Below are 20,480 nucleotides of genomic sequence, written 5' to 3'. Positions count from 1 at the left end.
TGATAGTCAGCTAGGCTTTGATCCGAGCAGGTGCCCCCCGAAAGGTCATCCCATTCATAAAGGTACCAGTTGACCCCCAACTTATACAGAGCCTCATAGGAACACAGGAAGCCTCCTAATACCACAGTGGTCCCCCTGGCTCAGTATTGTCTACACAGTGATGGACAGCAGCTCTCCAGGGTCTCAGGCAGAGGACTTCGCAGCCCTGCCTGGAGATGCTAGGGGTTAAACTCATGATCTTTTTCATGCAGATTATGAGCTATGCCACTGAACTACAGCTCTGCCCCCAGCAATTGCTCTTCACAATGATGTTCAAGTAACAATGGGCAAATACGTCCATTTTGCCTTCTCACAGTTGGGTTCTAATGCTTCCAATCTTAAGTTCCATTTTTGACATTTCCACGTGACTTTGCATTTCGTTGTTGTTGTTGTTGTTTTTCAGTCCTCATGAAAATCCATCAGCATTTCAGTATGAATTTCTCCTAATATGCACATTTTGATATTCACTTTTGCCTAACATACACATTATTTGCAAAGCAATGTTTCCTAATACACCGCGATTCTGCATGCCATTTTCATAGACGTTTTAACTCAGCAGTTTGCATTTTTGGACACGTTACTTGGCTGAAGAACTGCACTGCAAAATTCAGAGAAGTGCAAATTTTGAAGGATGGCTGTGTTTCCTAGACATAGACAGAATGGTAGCGTTGGAAGGGACTCTGTGGCTCATCTAGTCCAACCCCTTGCATGCAGGAATGTGCAGCTGTCCCATACAGGGATCGAACCTACGACCTTGGTGTTGCCAGCACCATGCTCTAACCAACTGAGCTATCACTTTCTGTATTGTTTCGGAAAGTGCAAAATTCTCCTTTAAATGCAAACTGAATCAGATTTCTCCCCCACCCCTATTTTTCAAGCCTTATCCTGCATTTTAACAGGATGGTGGTACAGAGAATTTAAGCACCACCAGCAGGCCATGGTAAAAAAAAAAAAAAATGTGTCTGAAAAAGCCGGCAACGAAATTTCAGAATGAGAGGTGTGCAAAGCCACAAACGCACGCAAAGCTGGCTAATGATCACCACAGGCTCCCACTTTGTAATAGCCAGCCATTCAGTAGCAGCGCTGGCTTGTCTGTGATTAAAAATGAGCCAGAGTGTAACTCTGACATAACTAGGAAAAGGGAGGAAAGATGAAAAAGAGGATTATTCTCTCCCCCTAAAGATGAAGCTTCTGCAAGCGATGACCTCTTCTTATTACAGGGGTAACCCCTATCAGGCGTCGAAAACAGCTGCCTGGCTTCCTGCCCCCCCTCCCCCATTGTGAGCCAATTTTTATAGGGGTGGGGCAGCTGCGAATGCATGTGCCAGAGAATTAGGACAGGACTGATTGCTTTCAGTCTGGTTCAGGCTGCTCGCATTAGGAATGCCAAACGCAGGTTCGAAATTTGCTTGTGTGTGTATTTTTTTACTCTGGCTTCCTCTGCGCAATGGCAAAGGCATATAAGAATCCCCTTGGCTCCCCTTGTTCTCCGGGGGATTGCAAGCTGCCTCCGTGGGTAACTGCAAAGATACCATAAGAGTGAAAAAACACAAAGCATAATAATGTACAGGGGGATAAAAAGCCATGCCTGGAGTTGTGTGGACGTTTGTGAGTGTGAGTGTGTTCAAAAGCGATAGAATCTGCGGATTATATTTAGCCTCATTGTGCATTATGTAATTTGAGGCAGCGAAGGGGGGGGAGGTAGTTCCCTCTTGCTTTTTCTAAAATAAAGAAGTAGTGAAAATTCCTTGAACCTGTGCTAGGACAGTCAGAAGAGCATGAAACTCTTAATCTCAGGGTCGTGGGTTCAAGCCCCACGTCCAGCAAAAAAAATCCTGCATTACAGGGGGTTGGACTGGATGACCCTCATGGCCCCTTCCAACTCTACAGTTTTATGCTTCTGTGTATGGGGTGTACATTTCCCAGCCAGCCCCATGCACATTGAGGTCCTGCCTGGGAAGTAGCCTAAAGAGGGAGAGGCGATGAGGGCACCCATGCTAGGACAGCCTGGAGAAGGGAGTAAAGGGGGGGGGAACTGGCATCAAAAGGTCACACTCTATGGTTATTAAAATAATGCTCAGTTATGTCATGCTTTCTTTCCAGCACGGAATAAATTGAGCATGTTTTCCGAGAAAGAAAATGAAAAGCCCAAATGACAGCAACACAAAGCCTCTCTCTCCACCGCGGCTTCTTATTGCCTCTGTGCTTGAAGCCTGCGACAGTAAAGCACAGGATTGAATTGCTGGATGCTGCTGGCGGAGACAGAGAATCCCAGAGACATACAACTCAGTCCTCAGATTGCAGGCGCCAAATAGGTGCACATGGAAACAAGTTTGGTTGTTGCTGTTGTTGCTGTTGCTTGAACCAGGGGTTGGGTTCTTGAGATGCTGCTAGATTCCAACTCACATTAGCCCCAGCCAGAAACAGTCAGGAATGATTGGAGTTGGGAGTCCAGCAACATGTCCCCACCCTCCTCCCCCGTGGTTTAGACACCATGTGAGAAAGAGCAGCCAACGTACCCTGCAACTACCCTGCTTTAAGTGGGACATCCCGGAATCACAGAAGCCAAACCCAGCTTCTGTTTGCAGCCTAGAATGCCCTAAATCTTTGGTCCGAAAGGTTATCGCTCTGGCGCTCATCAGCAGGGACATCAGCTGGTGGGCGTGGTTTGGAGAAATTGGGTATCTTGGCCAGGAAGTTCCTCACCTCTGCCCTACACTGGGGTTTGCTCCAATTCTTAACATAAATGGGATAGTTATTGCTCATGATCAGGCCTCTCTATCTGGCCCTTGTCTAGACCATGCCCCCCCCCCCGGTGACACTTCTCACTAGCCCTGTTCTTTGTCCACCTCTAGTGACTCTGCCTTGCTGCAATGTGTCTTTGGACTGCAGTAATACCATAACCTTGCCTGGGTGGAGGCTGGAAACTGGTGCATGTCTGGACACATCCACTCTTGCCAGAGCACACTAACAGGTCGCTCATGAGGGATAGTGGCCCTCAGGCTAGAAGAAAAAGATTCCCTTCCTCTCCCCACCACCCTCTGACCTAAAGCCACACATACTTCTTCTGAGCAACACTCTGCTAATAGAAGCAGTGGGTTTTTCATTCAGACCTAGCTCCTAGTGGCTCCAGTCTCTGCACTTGCCTCGCTATACTAATTGCTGGCCATCACAGAAATGTGAACATTTAAGAAGACATGCTGCCTTCTGAGAATATATCTATATAATAGGAGTGGTTATTAAGAATGTATGAGCAGTCCTACTGGATTCAAGCAAAGTTCTGCCTTCCCAGGGTTGCCAGCCAAGTGTTTCCAGAAAGGAAAGAGAAAAAGGAAAGACAGCATGAACGGGCCAAGCCCAAGCTTCAGAACCAAGACGGAAAACATCCAAGGAACAGAGCCAAGGGTCAAATTAAGTTCCCACATATATGGGCTTTCTTTGATACCGGCTCATGGCTTGGGAACCGAATCCTACCAGGATGCCCCTGAGAAACTGGAGGTGTCAATGGTTATTTTGAATCTTGCAATGTTTGGACTGTATGGAGTGGGGACGACGACACACAAGGTATCAGAGAATTCCAACAAAAACAGGAGAGGAAATTGCTGGTATTCACTTAGTTGCCCCATATCCAAAACAGAAATCAATCCAGGGAACACAATCAATAGTCACTGTTGTTGTTACTGTCAGTCTTCAAATGATACATGATCAATCACATTCTCCTCCCATTTGCATGGTGTCTCCTATACACACACACACACACACACACACACACACACACACACACACACTGTATATTATTTTAAAGATTTCTTGCTTACATTTTAGATTCATATCAATACAACAAGACATTATCTTTTGGAGGTTCTCAACCCCCGGACTTCCCCCCCCACACACCCTCCTCCCGGTTTTCCTATCATTACCTCATATCCTTTCTGCGTCTTTGTATCTTTATCCAATTTATTCATCTCCCTTATTACAAATTTTACCCTAATTATATCGCCAGTGCTGTTCTAGGCCTGCTAATGTTTTTAAATGTTTACAATGCTCCTTCAGATATTCTACAAAATTAGTCCATTCCTTTTTAAATCTTTTGACTATGCCGAAATGGCGAAAATGACTGGGAAGATCAGACACCAAGAATGTATGGTGTCTCCTTTCCAGTGAAATGAATGGAACGAAATAAAGTAATTTACGTAATTCACCATGCAAGTTACGTAATATCTTCACAGCTGAGGGCAAGATGTGTAATGTAGTTTTTGACAGGTGAACTGCAGCGAAACAGAAACAGTGCTGCTTGTGAAAAATACAGGGTGAAAGAGGAAACTATGCCTTCTCGCATCCTTACTCCCAAATGCTACTACAGGGAGGCAGCAGTGCTGCAGAAACCCCACTGTAGCCCCACCTTGCAGGAGGTCCCACCAAAACGCACCATGAAGATGGACAAACCTTCTGCCTCAAAATGGAGGATAAGCCATATTTTCAAGGGCACCCCCAGCCAAATCCCCACTCCCTCCGAAGCACAACAAAACTTTCCCTTGACTTCTCCTCCTCAACGTTGTATGCAAGCCATGTATTTTTTATTTTTTTAAAAGGCACACCAGTATGGCTTATTTTCATCATCACAAAATTACATGCAATCACATTTTACCACATGTTCTTTAGGCTGATTGTGGCATCTGCTTTTTCCAGCACTCCCTTGTTATTAGAAAGACATTCTGCACAAACAGACACAGAGACACACATTTGGCAAAGTGACTGCATTCGAGCATCAACTGCTGAACGCTTTGTATACAATACCCCTTTTCACCTGCATTTATTTAAACTGAATCAGGAGCGCGTACATTTCTGGCTATCCCAACAGAACTGGGTTGCTACAAATGGTGCCTACAACTGCATGCAAGTTTCAAAGCCAGTGGCAGCCAGGGGGAAACAGGAGGGGAGAGGACAAGTAGATTTAACAGCAATGTATTTTCTGCTACCCAGCACAAGATTATTATTATTTTGCTAGTCATGTTTCTGAAAATCTCAGCATCCAAATTTTCCCCCAGGTCCAGCATTCAGGCTCTGTGTGCTGTTGCTTATGCAGTTTGAAAAACAGCTCCACATACAAGAGGGAGGCAGCAGCATACTTGTTTTTCAGGCATGCAAAAAAAACAAAATAGTTGGGTAAACACTAAAAGGTGGAAGGGGAGGTACAATCAAAAAGGGTCCAATGAAGTCACAAAAGAATTGTAGCATTGTTTTCCTTCTCTCTTTCCTTCGGTGTTTTATCCAAGCTACGGATGGAGGGAGAAATTCAATTCAATGCACATTTAAGGGTGAACTACCTAATCTGCACCTCCCAGAATGATACAATGAGCTGAAACCCACACATCCTTTAAAATCAGCAAAGTTCCAAATTTTGCAATCCAGTTATCCAGACAAAAATGCACATCCTGGGGTAAAGTGTGCATAAAAATGTGTCTACAGATAAAAATAACATACAAAAATGCATTAAGTTAGGGGAAATAGCTTTGGAGAAATATGTAGGTTAGGCAAAATCGCATAGAGAGATGCGTATATTGGGATAAATTTGCACAAAAATGTTAATAGACTTTCTTGAGAACTTTTATTTTTAGAAAATTCACAAACCCGATGTGGAAATCTGGAAAATTTAAGATTAAGATTGCAAAAAATGAGAAATTAAGATAAACCAAATTTGACATACTTGCACTTCCCTAGTCCATGCACCCACAAACACTGGCAATGCAGTACTTAAACAGACAATTTAACACTGCTTTCAGTCTTCAAAGCACCTCATGAGCATTGCCTGGGGCAATCCTTTAACAACCCCCATATTACAAATGGATGACCAAAGTCAAGAAAGAGTGACTTGACTATCTTGCCTTAGTGCGTCTGTGGCACAAAAGGAAAGATTTGAAGCAGGGCCTTCCTCATTCATAGCTCAGCCTCTTAACCACTATGCTACACCAGTTCCCAATGTAAAAGAAGGAAGGAAAATACCAATGAAGTGAAAACTGTGGCACTTTGCATCCATATGGCTGATTATTGTGACTCGATGCTGCACAAGCATGCAAGTTTTTTGCACAGTGCCATCCTCATCAATATGCTATCCCATAATTTCCCACCCCACCCTCCGGTTAATCTGGATTTAATTTCCACATTTTGTTTCTTTACACTTAGTGGATTTTTTCCATGCAAGCGGCAAATCTGGATAATATGGCGAGGGAATGTGGCCCTGCATCCTGGCGGACGTGAGCAGCACCGAGTCTGCAAATAAAACTGCCACGTGGAAGCATCCACAGTCTGTGCACGCAGGCGTCCGTTCTGGAATTAATTTCGGAAATTCTCCCAGTTCAAGAGTTCTTGCCCTCACACAGTGAAGGGAAAGTGGGGACATCCCTTTTGTCCACTCCTGCTGTCCTCCAGAAACTGGAGATCAAACGGCAGCAGGAAGGAAGAGGATGCAGAGCAAAGCAGAGCCACAGAACCCCCCCCCCAAAAAAAAAGCAGAATGGGGCCCACTCATTCCTAGATCTTGCACCTAAATTGACCTACACTAGAAAATGCTGTATCTGCACCTGGAAGAATTAACACTGGACGCAACATAGGGTGGGGTTTGGAGGTGATCCTACGAGAGCTCAAATAAATCCTGGTATACCGGCTGAGCCCTTTTCTTTTCTCCAGAATGCCACTCTTTTCTGGATGGGATTTAGTTGCACAGCGGCAAATTCAAGCTGCACGGTTATAGCTGGTTGAGAGGTTTCATGCCGATATCCTGCTTCCCCAAAAGAACAGACTTTTTAGCACTTAGGAAAGTGACAGGGAAATGCACTAAGAAGTGTGGGGTAAATCTTGCTTTGGCATGACACCGTCTAACCTCCCCGCAAGCAAATCAGAATGCATGCGTATTAAATAGACAATGTCCCCATATCTAGTGCTAGTCAAAGTGGAAGAGCCAGGCCACGAGCCATCAGCTGCCGGTTCCCAAAGCCCAGGTTGGGTGGGATAGTTCAGGGACCAAAAATGCTACTGGTCCTTGGGACACGAGGTGGGTGGGATTCCCAGTCCACCACATCAGCTTGAGAAGCACTGCTCTAATCTCCATGGAAACAAATCAAGACGAAAGCTCAACAAACAGGTCATCTAGAGCAGGGGTCAGCAACCTTTTTCAGCAGGGGGCCAGTCCACTGTCCCTCAGACCATGTGGTGGGCCAGACTATATTTGGGGAGGGGGGGATGAACGAATTCCTATGCCCCACAAATAACCCAGAGATGTATTTTAAATAAAAGGACACATTCTACTCATGTAAAAACAAGCTGATTCCCGGACCGTCTGCAGGGCAGATTGAGAAGGCGATAGGGCCGCGTCCGGCCCCCGGGCCTTAGGTTGCCTATCCCTGATCTAGAGGGACATCTGGACACCCGATTTCCTCCACCACCACACTAAACACAGCCACTGCCCTACAGAGCTGGTCAAAAAGCAGCAAGAAGGGACCGGATGAACATTCCACAGACTTGACCAGCAAGCCAGATGCTTTTATATTTATATTTATATAACTCGCTGCCCGGGTATTGCCTAATAATGCTCAAATGTTGCTGTTGGGACTGAAAGGAAATAAAGAAAAGGGCTTAGCATATCACATCTCCTACAGAGATGTCCATGCAGCACTGCTACAGGTACTGCAACACAGGACAGATAAGCGCAAGTCTGTCTTTGCTTATCTGGAAAGTTTGGCTTGCCCTGTCCATGTAGGTTCAAAGAAGTAAGCAGCTAAGACTTCAGCTGGGTGAGTCTTTGCAGAGTAAAAACCACCAGCTGGTCCCAGAGATGTAAAACCAATGGAAGCCTCCATGGTGCTGGTTAGAGAAGAGCATAGAACAGCATGGCCTGCTCATTTCTAGCATGGCAGGGTGGATCTTACTCCTTCTAATATCAAATCCATGTGGCAAGTCCCCACAGAGCGTTCGGGGACCAGGACATGCTTGTTTGCAAAGCTATCGTACTACCCACCTTACTGTATGCTTGTGAAACATGGACCACTTATAAACACCATCTCCAACTCCTTGAAAGATTCCATCAACGGTGTTTCTGAAAAATTCTACATATCCCTTGGGAAGACAGGCGAACTAATGCCAGTGTACTGGAAGAAGCAAAGATCACCAGTGTCAAAGCAGTGATTCCTCAACATCAACTTCGTTGAACTGGTCGTGTTGTTCGGATGCCTGATTATCGTCTTCCAAAGCAACTACTCTATTCTGAACTTAAAAATGGAAAGCGTAATGCTGGTGGGTCAACAAAAGAGGTTTAAAGACTCAAGGAAAATGTTAAAAAAATGTAGTATAAACACAGACAATTGGGAAACACTGGCCTGTGAGCTCTCCAATTGGAGAAGAGCCTTTACCAAAGGTGTCATGGACTTTGAAGACACTCGAACTCAGAATGCAAGGGAGAAATGTGCTAAGAGGAAGGCACGTTTGGCAAACCTTCACTGTGATGAACTCCCACCAGGAAACTTATGTCCCCAATGTGGAAGGAAGTGCGGATCCAGAATTGGTCTCCACGGTTACTTATGAATTCACTGTTAAGACCGTGTTCATGGAGGGCAATCTTACTCGGCTATGAGTGATAACCAAAAAGAAGATGAAGAAGTATTTGGTGTTGGAAGAACATGGCTTCTTTCTCCCCTCTCCATAACCCAAATTCATATTTTTTTTTTCATTCATGAATATGCCCATTTCTCCTCACCAAATATGGCAGAGTATTGCACAAATGACACTATTTTATTACTTAATTTATTGCAGCAATCAATCATGTATCTTCCAAAGGGGCTCGAGACATTGGGTGCACCTTCAGTTTATCATCCTCCTAAAACCCTTAGAGGTAGGTTTATGTTGGCAAAGTGTGTCGGGGGCCCCAGGTCAGCTGTTCTCTTAAAAATGTTGCCCTTTCTCCCTTGCTGCCCCTTAAGTCTGGAACTGACCCCAGAATACCTGCGTGATTGAATCCAGTGGAGGCAGCTCTATTTGGGCAAATGGGCCATTGCCCCCCCCAGCCTCAGTTTGCCCCCAGCTAGCTCCCACCTCTCTTGCTTCTTTCAGTCTAGGGGGTGGACCCTGGCTATCAGATTTCTCCTTCTTGGTCTCTGTGTAAGCATTCTAGAACTCTGCAGGCAGAAGGATGGGGACAAAACCAGAATTACCTGATTATTAGCTCTGGTGCCACAGACTGTTGGGCTCCCTGCCTTTCTGCCCCACTGCTCTCAGTAGGCATTTGCCACCACTGGGCTGGGGACTCAGGGAGAAGGGCTGTGGGCGGCCACTGCTAGGCAACAATTGCCGACTGTAGCGCCTGACTTGCTCCCATCCAGAGAATTCTGCCAGCCCTGGACGTGTCCACAAAATCATTTAGTGAAAGCAGCCTGAAATATCCACAGTAGCATGCAATTTTCAAGTGTTAGTTAAACCTGAGGGCATCCAGGTGGATGGCGCCCTGCTCTCAACCATCAAGAGATATTTTATTCCTGCTTTATTGTTGGAGAGTCCCGCTTGTTTATTTTCCTTGCTTCCGATGCTCTTTTGCCGTTGGCATTTACTGCCAGGAGAGGACGGTGCAGATAAAGACATTTAGAGCCATTTCTCTGCCAAGCCGATCTATGAACCTACAAGAAAACTTTTGCCTCATTGGAAACTTAAGCACCAGAAAATAGACTGCATCTCAGCAGGGGAGGGTGCTGGTGGGAGGGGGGAGGAGGCAAGAGGCGAAGTGGCGCTTGCAGGCTTACGCTTGCAGGCTCTGTCCCCTTCCTAATTTTGACAAATCCCCTCACTAGCCCATTTGTTCTGTCTATGTGGGAATGTCAGGTCCCTTACTGGAGACCTTAAAGCAGGGGAGATACTAGTAGAGCCTCTGGACACTTAACTAGTGGTGGGGCAAGGGGGGGCTGCAGAGCTGTGGCTAACACCAGCCTAGGAACCTGGTTTCAACCTAGACTGGATGTGGGTCCTGAAACCCATTTCAATGCCAAGGGTCAGCTGTGGGAAAGGACCATAGCTCAGCAGGAGAGACTCTGTTCTGGATGGTCCCAGGTTCAATCCCCAGCATCTCCAGGTAGGACTGGGAAAGAGTCCCTGTTTGTAACCCTATCGCCGTTGGCAATAGATGGGACTATTAGCTTGACTCCCCAAGTTCCTAAAATGTCTCGAGTTTATTTTTACCCCTGAAACAAGGACACTCTAAGCAGCTTACAACACATAGCAAACTTTTGTTAAAATAGAATAAAAGGCTACGAATAAAACACACCACTAGATCCCAAAAACGAAGGAAAACTTCTAAAGGTTGGCATCTATTTACTGAATGTGTTAAAGGGATATGACTGGAAGAGTTGCCCTCTCCCCATGGATTCCTTTGGGGGGGAAACATTCCTGGATAAAATGGCCATAAAGGGCAATTGTCTGGAATTTGAATGCTGTTTTTGGAATACTACTGGTCCCCCCACCTCTTTCCTTTCTTTTCCTTTCTAGCACTGATCTCTTCTCTCTCTTCTATATCATGGCTATTATTGCTTTTCTGTGCATCAGAAAATTAAAATTAAAAAATTACCAAACAAAAAACACACCCACACAACTAGATAAAATCACATCACTTTAAAACAAGAGAAGAGAGGGATCACCAGAGTTGTGAGGAACTTCAGGGGTTATCGAGCCCAGTCCCCTGACAATTTGGGAACGTCGTTGCTCCAGCCTCCACTTGAAAACCCATAGCAAGGCAGCCTGCTCCACCTGTAGTGTCTCAGGGTGAGAAAGGCCTGGAAGAGCTAAGGACCATTCAATGTGGACCGTACTGAGCTAGATGAACCGGCAGTCTGATTCAGAATAAAACAGCTTTCTTCGTTCCTCTGTTCTAGAGTGTCCAGGCAGCAGAATTCTAGCTTATCTTTTTTCCCTGACCTGCTGGTGTTTCATGCACATGAAATTCCATTTAATAACAACAACAACAAAGGAGCATTCACTTAACATGAGTCTAAAGTGGTATAAAACAGGGATAAGTTTACTTGCTCGGTGACAAGTAACCCTGAGCAAGAGAGGATTGAAGCAGGAGTGTGAAACAATACAGGTTGTGCATCCACAGCAGTGACCAGATGGAGGAATGATGACTGGGGAGAGTGCAGAAAGAACAAACGCTATGGTGCACCTGCAGTAGCATGGCGCCTTCAACTGCCCCAGCTGCAGCAAAACATGTCTCTCCTGAATTGGTCTCTAAAGACTCTGCAGGTGCTGTAACTCTCCAATGGTTTGACTTCGCCCACAAAGGCGCACTCTCCATTGTCTCCCAAGAAAGACGGGTGCCAACAAGTACAAATGTGATACAATTCAACCATCTCCTGCATCCAAAGAAGGATTCGTCTTATCAAAAACCCTTGTGACTTTTGTCAAAATCCCTTAAATGTCGCCTCCCAGAAAAAAAACCCAAACAAATCCAGAGGAAGACCTGAACTTACTTGAATTTTATTATGAGGGAGACTCCAGTGACAAGTGTGGACGGAATTATAGGGTTGTATCCAGCATTAGCCCTATGCAGAGTACACCCTTCGAAGTTCAAGGGCACGACTAATTTAGGTTCATTAAGTTCAATGGGTCTACTCAGAGTAGGGCTTAGTTTGATTCAACCCACACTTCTTTTCAGAAAGAGTACTAGGACTGTTATTGTACGGGTCTCTCCCTATGCACACTACAGAAGCGCAAAGACACATCTGCACTCCTTCGAAGCCTAGCTGCAGATGTGCCCTTAGGGGGTCTATAAGCTGGCGTTTTCTTACAAGCCACCCTAAGCCTGCCTGCCACCAACACCTCTTCTTCTCCCACTCCAAATATGTTCCGCCTGTGTGGCAGCTGCAATTTACCTGTCATTCATTCTGGCTGCTAATTATGACTACCCAAGATGGCTTAAGACACTGTATCATGCTGCCTGGTGCTTTTTACAAGCTGCCTACGAAAGATTTATCCTAGACAAAATTGGCAGGTGTGAAGATGGTGCCACCTCCACCTGGCATGTGCTTGTCGCATAACACACACTTCTCCTCTCGCACGCACACTCTCTCGTCCACATGCATGCACAGGGGGAAAAAATAGATAGATACAGCCCGTCAGACATTCAAGGCATCCGTTATTGCATAAGTGGGCTGTGCACAGTAATTTACTGTAGGAAAAGCACAACTCAATGGTCACAAAACATCACCATCATCCGTTCCAGAAAACCTCAGGAGATAACGTCATCTCATCTGACTCTCCCAAACGCAAAATCATATATCCCCAGCAGCAGAAACCACATAGAAGTTGTTATAAAAGCAAGCACACATCCTTTCAACATTATCCCTTGGCACAGTACTTGTTCGGAACCCAAGCACTGCATCTCCTGTGGGGAAAGTTTGCACGGCGTGCTTGAGAGATGCTACATGGACAGCACCTAGGAACAACTCCACCACTGCCCCCAAATCTGAGAATGAGTTCTACTTTCCCCGCATACTCCAAAGCCCCAGTATTTGAACTCTGCTTTCATTATTTTCTGGCTATGAATGGGATGTGATTTACCAGAGATACATGTTCTGTAAAGCAATCAGCAAAACAAAGCAAAAACAAAACACCTCTCCCCAAAACCACAGGTCTTGTTCTGAGGAACCTGCTTCGGAAAGGAACTATTCGTCTCTGATCAAGAGGAAAACCTTCATATTTTTCCAGGCAAAGAGGTTCACATCTTGATAACATGAGTCACTGAACAGAGCAGAGAAACCAATGCACACATACTTTTTACCCAAGACACACATATATATAAATAACCACAGCTATCAACCTTGGCAAAAGGAAAGAAGAATAAGTCTGCCCTAGTTTACTCACAGCCTTCTCACTTTAAAAGAAATTGCAGAAATCTACCATGAGAGAGATTAAATCCACCTACTGTGTTTCTGCGGTAGGGTTCCTAAATCCATTGTCTTCTTATAGCGATAAGACTTTTGTTGTTGTTGTTGTTGTTCAATTGCCTAGATTAGAATATAAATACTCCTGGCATTATATCTCTCTCTCTTTTTTTTCCTCGCTCGCTTGCTCACTTTCCCTTGCTGGAGCTCGGGAGCCAGAGCCAGCACTGTATGAGAAGGGTAGTTTAAATTTCATCCCATTTATTAGCTCAGCCACTGAGGAGTCGCTGTCAGCTCCCCTTCTCTCACTCGCTCTTGATGTTGCATGCGTCTCTGAGATGCACAGCGCTGGAGGAGCAGAGGGAGTGGGGGCTCGGCAAAAACATTTCGGCTTCTTCTATATTTGTTTTGTTGTGTTGATTAACACTTTCCGAGCAGAGAGATGCTTCCTTTGCCCCAGTGAGCTGCTATCAGAATCTGCCAGTCGGGGAATGTAAGCCCTAGGAGAACAGGAGGCTGCCTTGCACTGAGTTAGACCATTGGTCACAGAATCCATAGAAATGTAGGGTTGGAAGAGATTCCAAGGGCCATCTAGTCCCACCCCCTGCAATACAAGAATCACAGCTAAACAACCTCTGACAAATGGCCATCCAATCTCTGTTTAAAAACCTCCAATCGGTGGGGGACACACAGGGCTGGTTGCCCCAGGCGCAAAATTGTTAGGGGAGTGCAAAATTTCAACACCCAGTGCTGCCTAGCTCCAGGAAGGCCTGTGGCTGGTGACCCTGACAGCCTGTCCAGAGTTACACTTGCCATACCTCTGTCCATAACACAGGGACTTGAGGGGCTTCTTTTTAAATTACATAATTCACTCAGAGAGGTGTCATCAAGCAGAGCAAATGCTTAACCCCCTAAGAACTTAAGAAGAGCCCCATTGCATCAGGATAAAGGCCAATTTCACCCTGAGCCCCTGGAACTCTGGAAGCCTGGATAGCTCAGTTGGTTAGTGTGTGGTGCTGATCACGCCAAGGTTGCAGGTTCAATCCTCTTGTGGGACAACAGCATATTCCTGCATTGCAGGGGGTTGGACTAGATGATCCCCAGGATTCCTTCCAACTCTACCATTCTGCGTTTCCATGATTCTATGCATCTCTGACCACATCTGCCACTGTGGTTGCTGGGAACCGGTGTGCCAATTGTCCTAGTCAGAGGCAAGCGCGCATCTCCACATCTGCATTTTAGGAATGGCACCCCAGCAGAGAAGACTTCTGTCGTCTCCTTAAGTGAACAAATTAGAAAACAATTATTTCTGGAATGAAACCAACCAGTTTAAACTGAATCGACAAAATAAACATTCTCTGATCTAATATTAGGTGGGTTTTCGTCTTCTTCTCTTTTTTGTCTCATAAGCATCTGCTCGTAAAAATATTTTTTCCTTCAGAATAAAAACAAGGCAGAGCTTGGAACCAAAACATTCCCCCTTAGTCTTTGTGATCTGCTTCCTGGCGTCTAGAGGAATGATGCTGCCTGAAATCTAAAATGTGCACGATAAAAGGTTCTTGCAGCAATTCAACCAAGCTACCTGCCCCATTGATCATTGTCCATCTTGGGTCATAAAAGCTAGCAAAGGTGGCATGACTAGGTGGGTCCACAGTGTGATTAATGCATCACTGCATGTTGAGGAGGTGCCTGATGCTCTGAAGGAGGCAATAGTGAGGCCCTTCCCAAAGACTCTTTGATTTATAACAATGATTGCAAAGGTATTGAAGAGGGGGAGGCATTGGCTACTGACAACATACCACACCTGTGTTGAGGGAGATGCATTTTCTGCCTGCACACTACTGAATTATCTTCATGGTCTTACTACTAATCTTATAAACCCCTGAACAACCTGGGGCCAGGGTTTTTAAAAGATCCTTTTGCAGTAGAACCTCGGCTTACGTTACCCTCGGGTAACGCAAACTTCGGGTTGCGAAAGCGGCAAACCCGGAAGTTTTTTTTTGGGGGGGGGGGGTTGCTGCTTGCACATGCGGAGAAGGTTGTTATGCGCCACACACATGTGCAGAAGCACTCTATCGAGCCACATGCATGCGCAGAACAGGCACCTCCGGTTGCAGAAAACTCGGGATCTGACCGGAGCTCCGGAATGTATCCCGTCCGCATCCGGAGGTACCACTGTATACACCCCCTCCTGCCTAGCAGTGTCAAACTGTCCTCAGCTAGAAATTGTGCATTTAGTGTGGTAGTGCCAGGGCTATGGAACTCTCTGCCTCATGAAATTGAGCTAGCGTCATCTGTAATGTGTTTCAGGCACCAACATAAGGGCTTGGTTATTTCATCAAGCCTGCTTCTGAAAACAATTTACTGGTTTTTTTTAATAACCTTCTTGGTCGGATGACCCATTCTGTGCTTTATGTTTCTTTTGATGTGTTTTGCTTTGATTTTGCTTGTTACATTGCTTTGGTTTTAAATGAGGTCTTGTACACTGCATATTTAAATGAGCCTGCATAAAATAAATGAATAAATAAATAATAACAGATAGTTATGAAAGCTAGTCATGGAAGCTTCCTCTGGGTTCCCTTTTAGGACTCAGTTGATCACTAAAACAGAGGGTTTAAAATATATATATATTATGTGGGCAAAACGTTTTGGTTCCTGCCTTCATCAGTTGCTTTGATAAAGATGGACTGATGTTGTTTCCAAGGTGAAAGTTGTAGAGCTTTAGGGATAAAATGCTCAGAAGGGCTGAAGCTAAGTGAGGCTGGTTGAGGCCATGCACTGTAAATGAGCCCAGTGTGTACATCCAGAAATTCTCCCTCTTTGCTAATGTTGTTGGATCTGTTGGCATCTCTGTAGCAATAATCAATAAGTCCATCAGACTGTGGTTCTCAGAACTGAAGTGTTTAGCAACTCTGGTTTGTTTTTTTTTTTGCACATTTGTGGTGTCTGAAACGTGTGCGTAGGTCTGTTGCAGTTTTACCTATGCACTCTGGAGAGGTGGGCTTTGCGCTCAGTGATATGGATTACACTGCAGGATCTGCAGGTGAAGTTCTGTTTGATGTAGCATCTTCCACCTGGCCAGTTGGTTTTGAAAGTAACCGTCTCTATGTGATACACACAGGTGACACAACATTTGCAATTAGAAGGATGAGATCCTGGATGGCTAAGAGATGGCTTAATTACAGCTCTCATTGATAGTTTGCAAAGATCTGGAGGCTGGTGAAATGCCAGTCTTATTCAACATCTTCATCAATGACTTGGATGATGGGCTTGAGGGCATCCTGATCAAGTTTGCAGATGACACCAAATTGGGAAGGGTGGCTAATACCCCAGAGGACAGGATCACACTTCAAAATGACCTTAACAGATTAGACAACTGGGCCAAAGCAAACAAGATGAATTTGAACAGGGAGAAATGTAAAGTACTACAATTGGGCAAAAAAAAAAAAAATGAAATGCACAAATACAGGATGTGTGACACCTGGCTTGAGAGCAGTACATGTGAAAAGGATCTAGGAGTCTTGGTAGACCATAAACTTGACATGAGTCAACAGTGTGATGCCGCAGCTAAAAAAGCCAATGCAATTCTGGGCTGCATCAATAGGAGTATAGCATCTAGATCAAGGGAAGTAATAGTACCACTGTAGTCAGACCTCACCTGGAATAGGCCTACTGTGTCCAGTTCTGGGCACCACAGTTCAAGAAGGATACTGACAAGCTGGAACGTGTCCAGAGGAGGGCAACCAAAATGGTCAAAGGCCTGGAAATGATGCCTTATGAGGAACGGCTTAGGGAGCTGGGTATGTTTAGCCTGGAGAAGAGAAGGTTAAGGGGTGATATGATAGCCATGTTCAAATATATAAAAGGATGTCATATAGAGGAGGGTGAAAGGTTGTTTTCTGCTGCTCCAGAGAAGCGGACACGGAGCAATGGATTCAAACTACAAGAAATAAGATTCCACCTAAACATTAGGAAGAACTTCCTGACAGTAAGAGCTGTTCGACAGTGGAATTTGCTGCCAAGGAGTGTGGTGGAGTCTCCTTCTTTGGAGGTCTTTAAGCGGAGGCTTGACAACCATCTGTCAGGAATGCTTTGGTGGTGTTTCCTGCTTGGCAGGGGGTTGGACTGGATGGCCCTTGTGGTCTCTTCCAACTCTATGATTCTATGAGGCTTGTTGATAACTTTAGCAATATGTCCAGAGCTGGCTAACAATGGGGAGCTTTTCTTGGATTGGTAGGTGACAGGAGATGTTGTGTTGTGTACACAGACTGGCAGTGGCGCTCCAGGGGTTCAGACACCAGTCGCTCCCAGCGCTGCCTGGAGATGTTGGGAACTGAATTTGGGACCTTCTGCATGCAAAGCACTGAGCAGCAGCCCTTTTTTGAGATGTATTTGCATGTAAATGGTCACAGGCTCCATCTTCAGCTTCTCAAGGTAGGAAAGATCCCCCTCTGAGACCCTGGAGAAGCCCTCTCTGTTGGTCAGTACTGAGCTAGGTAGACCAAAGGTCTGACTCAGGATAAGGCAAGTTCCTTATGTGGTCCATAAGGATCAGAGATTGTGGGAAACAATCCTGTTCTGGGTGCACAAAGATGTGGTAGTTCGAGCCTGCCCCTGCTTCACGTGAATCTTAGGTCCTGAAATAAAGGTTGCATCTCATGCTTTGCATGCAGAAGGTCTCCAGGTAGGGCTGGAGACCTTCTGGGGAAGACTCCTGCCAGCATCTTAGGGAGCCAGTGCCAATCTGTGTACATGGACAATACCAAGCTCAATGGACCAGTGATCTGATTCACTACAAAGCAACTTCCTATGCAGCAGCTTCCATTTTTCTTTGATGCTTTCAATAGGCATTTATCTGATTTAAAAAATGGTTGGGGTTTTTTACTCATAGGTTGGCTGGTTGGTTGTTGTTTTTTAAAAGAGAGGGACCTTCCTCTTTTCTCCAATGGTTTGTGCTTAATCCAATGCTCTCTCGCTCTCCTGCTCTCTGTGCTGCTTCTCCCCTGAGCGAAATGGCTGGGCAGGACAATCTGTTTCTCTTCTTGACCCATTTTTCCCCCTCCTGCAATTCTCCATTAAACCGCACAGCAGAAAAAGTGTTACCAAGAGATAGAAAGTGGTTTGTCTGTTTTCAATAGCATCCTTGAACACTCAGGAGGTAGAGGGGAGATATGCAGATAGAAAGAATAAGAGTGAGATGCTCCTGGGTTTTCATGAGGACTTTCCTTTCTTTAATTCCAAAGTAATGGGGAGAACTTAAGACTGGAATAATGAGAAACTGGGAGAATGCAAAACTGAAAGGTTCGCCTACCCTCGCTAGAGCCCATAGCTCAAAAACTATACTAAAGTTATGCAGGGAGCATACTTGCCTGCTTTCTCTGTCCCTCCATCTACCAACTGTGAGGGTTCAACAATATGATGTAGCTGCATCAACAGAAGTACAGTGTCCAGATCAAAGGACGTAATTCTGCCTTGGACAGACCTCACTTGGAATACTGTGTCCAGTTCTAGGCACCACAATTTAAGAATAGTATTGACAAGCTGGAAGGTGTGCAGAGGAGAGTGACCAAGATGATCAAGGGCCTGGAAACCAAGCCTTATGAGGAATGGTTGAGGGAGCCAGGTATGTTTGTTTAGGCTGGAGAAGAGGGGACTGAGTGGTGAGAGGATAGCTGTTATGTACTGAGTTGAATAGGATCCAAACTGCAGCAGTCTGATTGGTCCTAGAACAATAGGATTGAGATTGCAGCAGTCTGACTGGTCTCAGAACAATAGGATTGAGATTGCAGCAGTCTGACTGGTCCCAGAACAATAGGATTGAGATTGCAGGAGTCTGATTGGTCTGCAGGAGCCACCCAATCCAGCTCCAGGTGGAAGTGAATCCGCACTCTGATTGGCATACAGGAGTATCCCGGAATTAGCCAATCACGTGGGGCCCATTGTGTAAATAGTGTATATAAAGCAAACGTTTTGGGGAAACTACATTCCTCACTACTATGAGCTGAATAAAGAGCATGAAAATCACACTGGACTCCGAGTATCTTTCAATAGCCATCTTCAAATATCTGAAGGGCTGGTCATGTGAAAGATAGAGCAAGCTTGTTTGCTGCTGCTCAGAGGGTAGGGCCTGAACCAATGGATCCAAATGAAGGAGATTATGACTAAACATAAGGAAGAACTTCCTGGTGGCAAGAGCTGTTTGGTAGTGTGACAGACTACCTCAGAAGGTCGTGGACTCTTCTTCATTGGATGTTTTTAAACAGAGGCTGAATGGCCATCTGTTAGGGATTTTTAGCTGTGATTCCTGTATTGCAGGGGCTGGAGCTGTTGACCCTTCCAACTCTACAGATCCACGATTCTATGAAATGCATTTGTAAAATAAAATCATGGTTTTCCAGCCTTCTCTCCTTACACCAAGGGAAGAGCTCTTAACTCTGTGGTTAAGGATCTGCCTTCCATACAAAAGCTCCTCAGTTTGATCCCAAAAACCTCCCCCTGCCTGATATCCCGGAGAGCTGCTGCCAGTCAGTGTAGGAAATACTGAGCTAAAATGACCAGTGGTCTGGCTCTAACCCTAAACTATGGCCTGACTGGTTTACAGACATTGCATGGCTCATTCATAGCAATCAAATGGCAGCTCACAAACTTCTAAACAAGCCCTTAATTTTTACTGCGGCCTCAATAAGCATGATATTGCAAGAGTCAGGCAGGTGGGGAGAAAGCCTGTGATCATTCTCAGATCCATTACATGGGTTATCCTGTAACATGACTGAATGGGGGAAGGTTGTTACTCCCTGACAAATTTCTGCTCAGCTAGCGTTATCTCTAAGGAGTTGTGAAGATCTTGGTCATTAAATGTGAATAAGTCTGTCAATCAAGTCTACTGGCAAAACAATACAATATTTAGAAACATTAAACAGGGAGAGCCACCCTTTTGCTTTTCCACTCTCATACAGTGCCGCTCGCATGAATTATTCGTGTCTACTGATAGTTCTGGTGAATTTAGCCCCTTAAAGTCGCCGAATGCAGCTATAACCAAGCTATCCTTAGCAAATCTGCCTTGTGACATAGACATTTAAACTCTGGTAAATAGTGTTTTCGATCTCTCTCAGCCCTCCTCTCTTTTTCCTCAACAAAATCTGTGCTGTATTGAACAAAAGCCAGGGTCTCAAAGGATCACTCGTTCACCAACGGCCTTTTCTATCCTGGAAAGACTTTTCCCTGGGCGAGGCTTGTGCCGGTCGTCATTCATCACAAAGGTAGATGAAACAAGGAGCTGCTTTATTTATTTATTTATTTATTTATTTATTTATTTATTTATTTTCTCATTTATTTTTAAATTTGTATGCTGCTTAATATAGTAAAAGGTCCCTGTTTACATAAAAGCACAAGCAACATTTAATGAAGTTTCTCAAAACAAAATAAAAACGAAACACAACTCTGTGACACAAATAAAAAGAATTGTTGGGCAGTCGCTGATTGGGTTGAAAAGAGTCTGAAAGATACGAGACTTAACAGGGCAATCCG

General features: G+C 45.1%; 1 protein-coding gene across 2 annotated transcripts in view; it reads right to left on the bottom strand.

The window, feature by feature from the left end:
* PLCH2 (phospholipase C eta 2) overlaps positions 1-20,480 on the bottom strand; it is a 278,707-nt gene that overhangs the window by 232,936 nt on the left and 25,291 nt on the right. Inside the window, exon 1 of one of the 2 annotated variants that reach the window (XM_033156394.1) lies at positions 12,995-13,102. The exons of the other annotated variant lie outside the window; for it this stretch is intronic. Coding sequence (XP_033012285.1) covers positions 12,995-13,025 — 31 coding nt within the window. The 5' untranslated portion in view covers positions 13,026-13,102. Of the gene's footprint in view, positions 1-12,994; positions 13,103-20,480 lie in introns of those variants that run through there. 2 annotated transcript variants of the gene reach the window in all.

Source organism: Lacerta agilis, chromosome 8 (assembly GCF_009819535.1).
Source record: "Lacerta agilis isolate rLacAgi1 chromosome 8, rLacAgi1.pri, whole genome shotgun sequence".
Taxonomy (NCBI): Eukaryota; Metazoa; Chordata; class Lepidosauria; order Squamata; family Lacertidae; genus Lacerta; species Lacerta agilis.
Note: the sequence above shows the minus strand (reverse complement) of the source record. Positions and strands in the feature narration are given on the sequence as shown.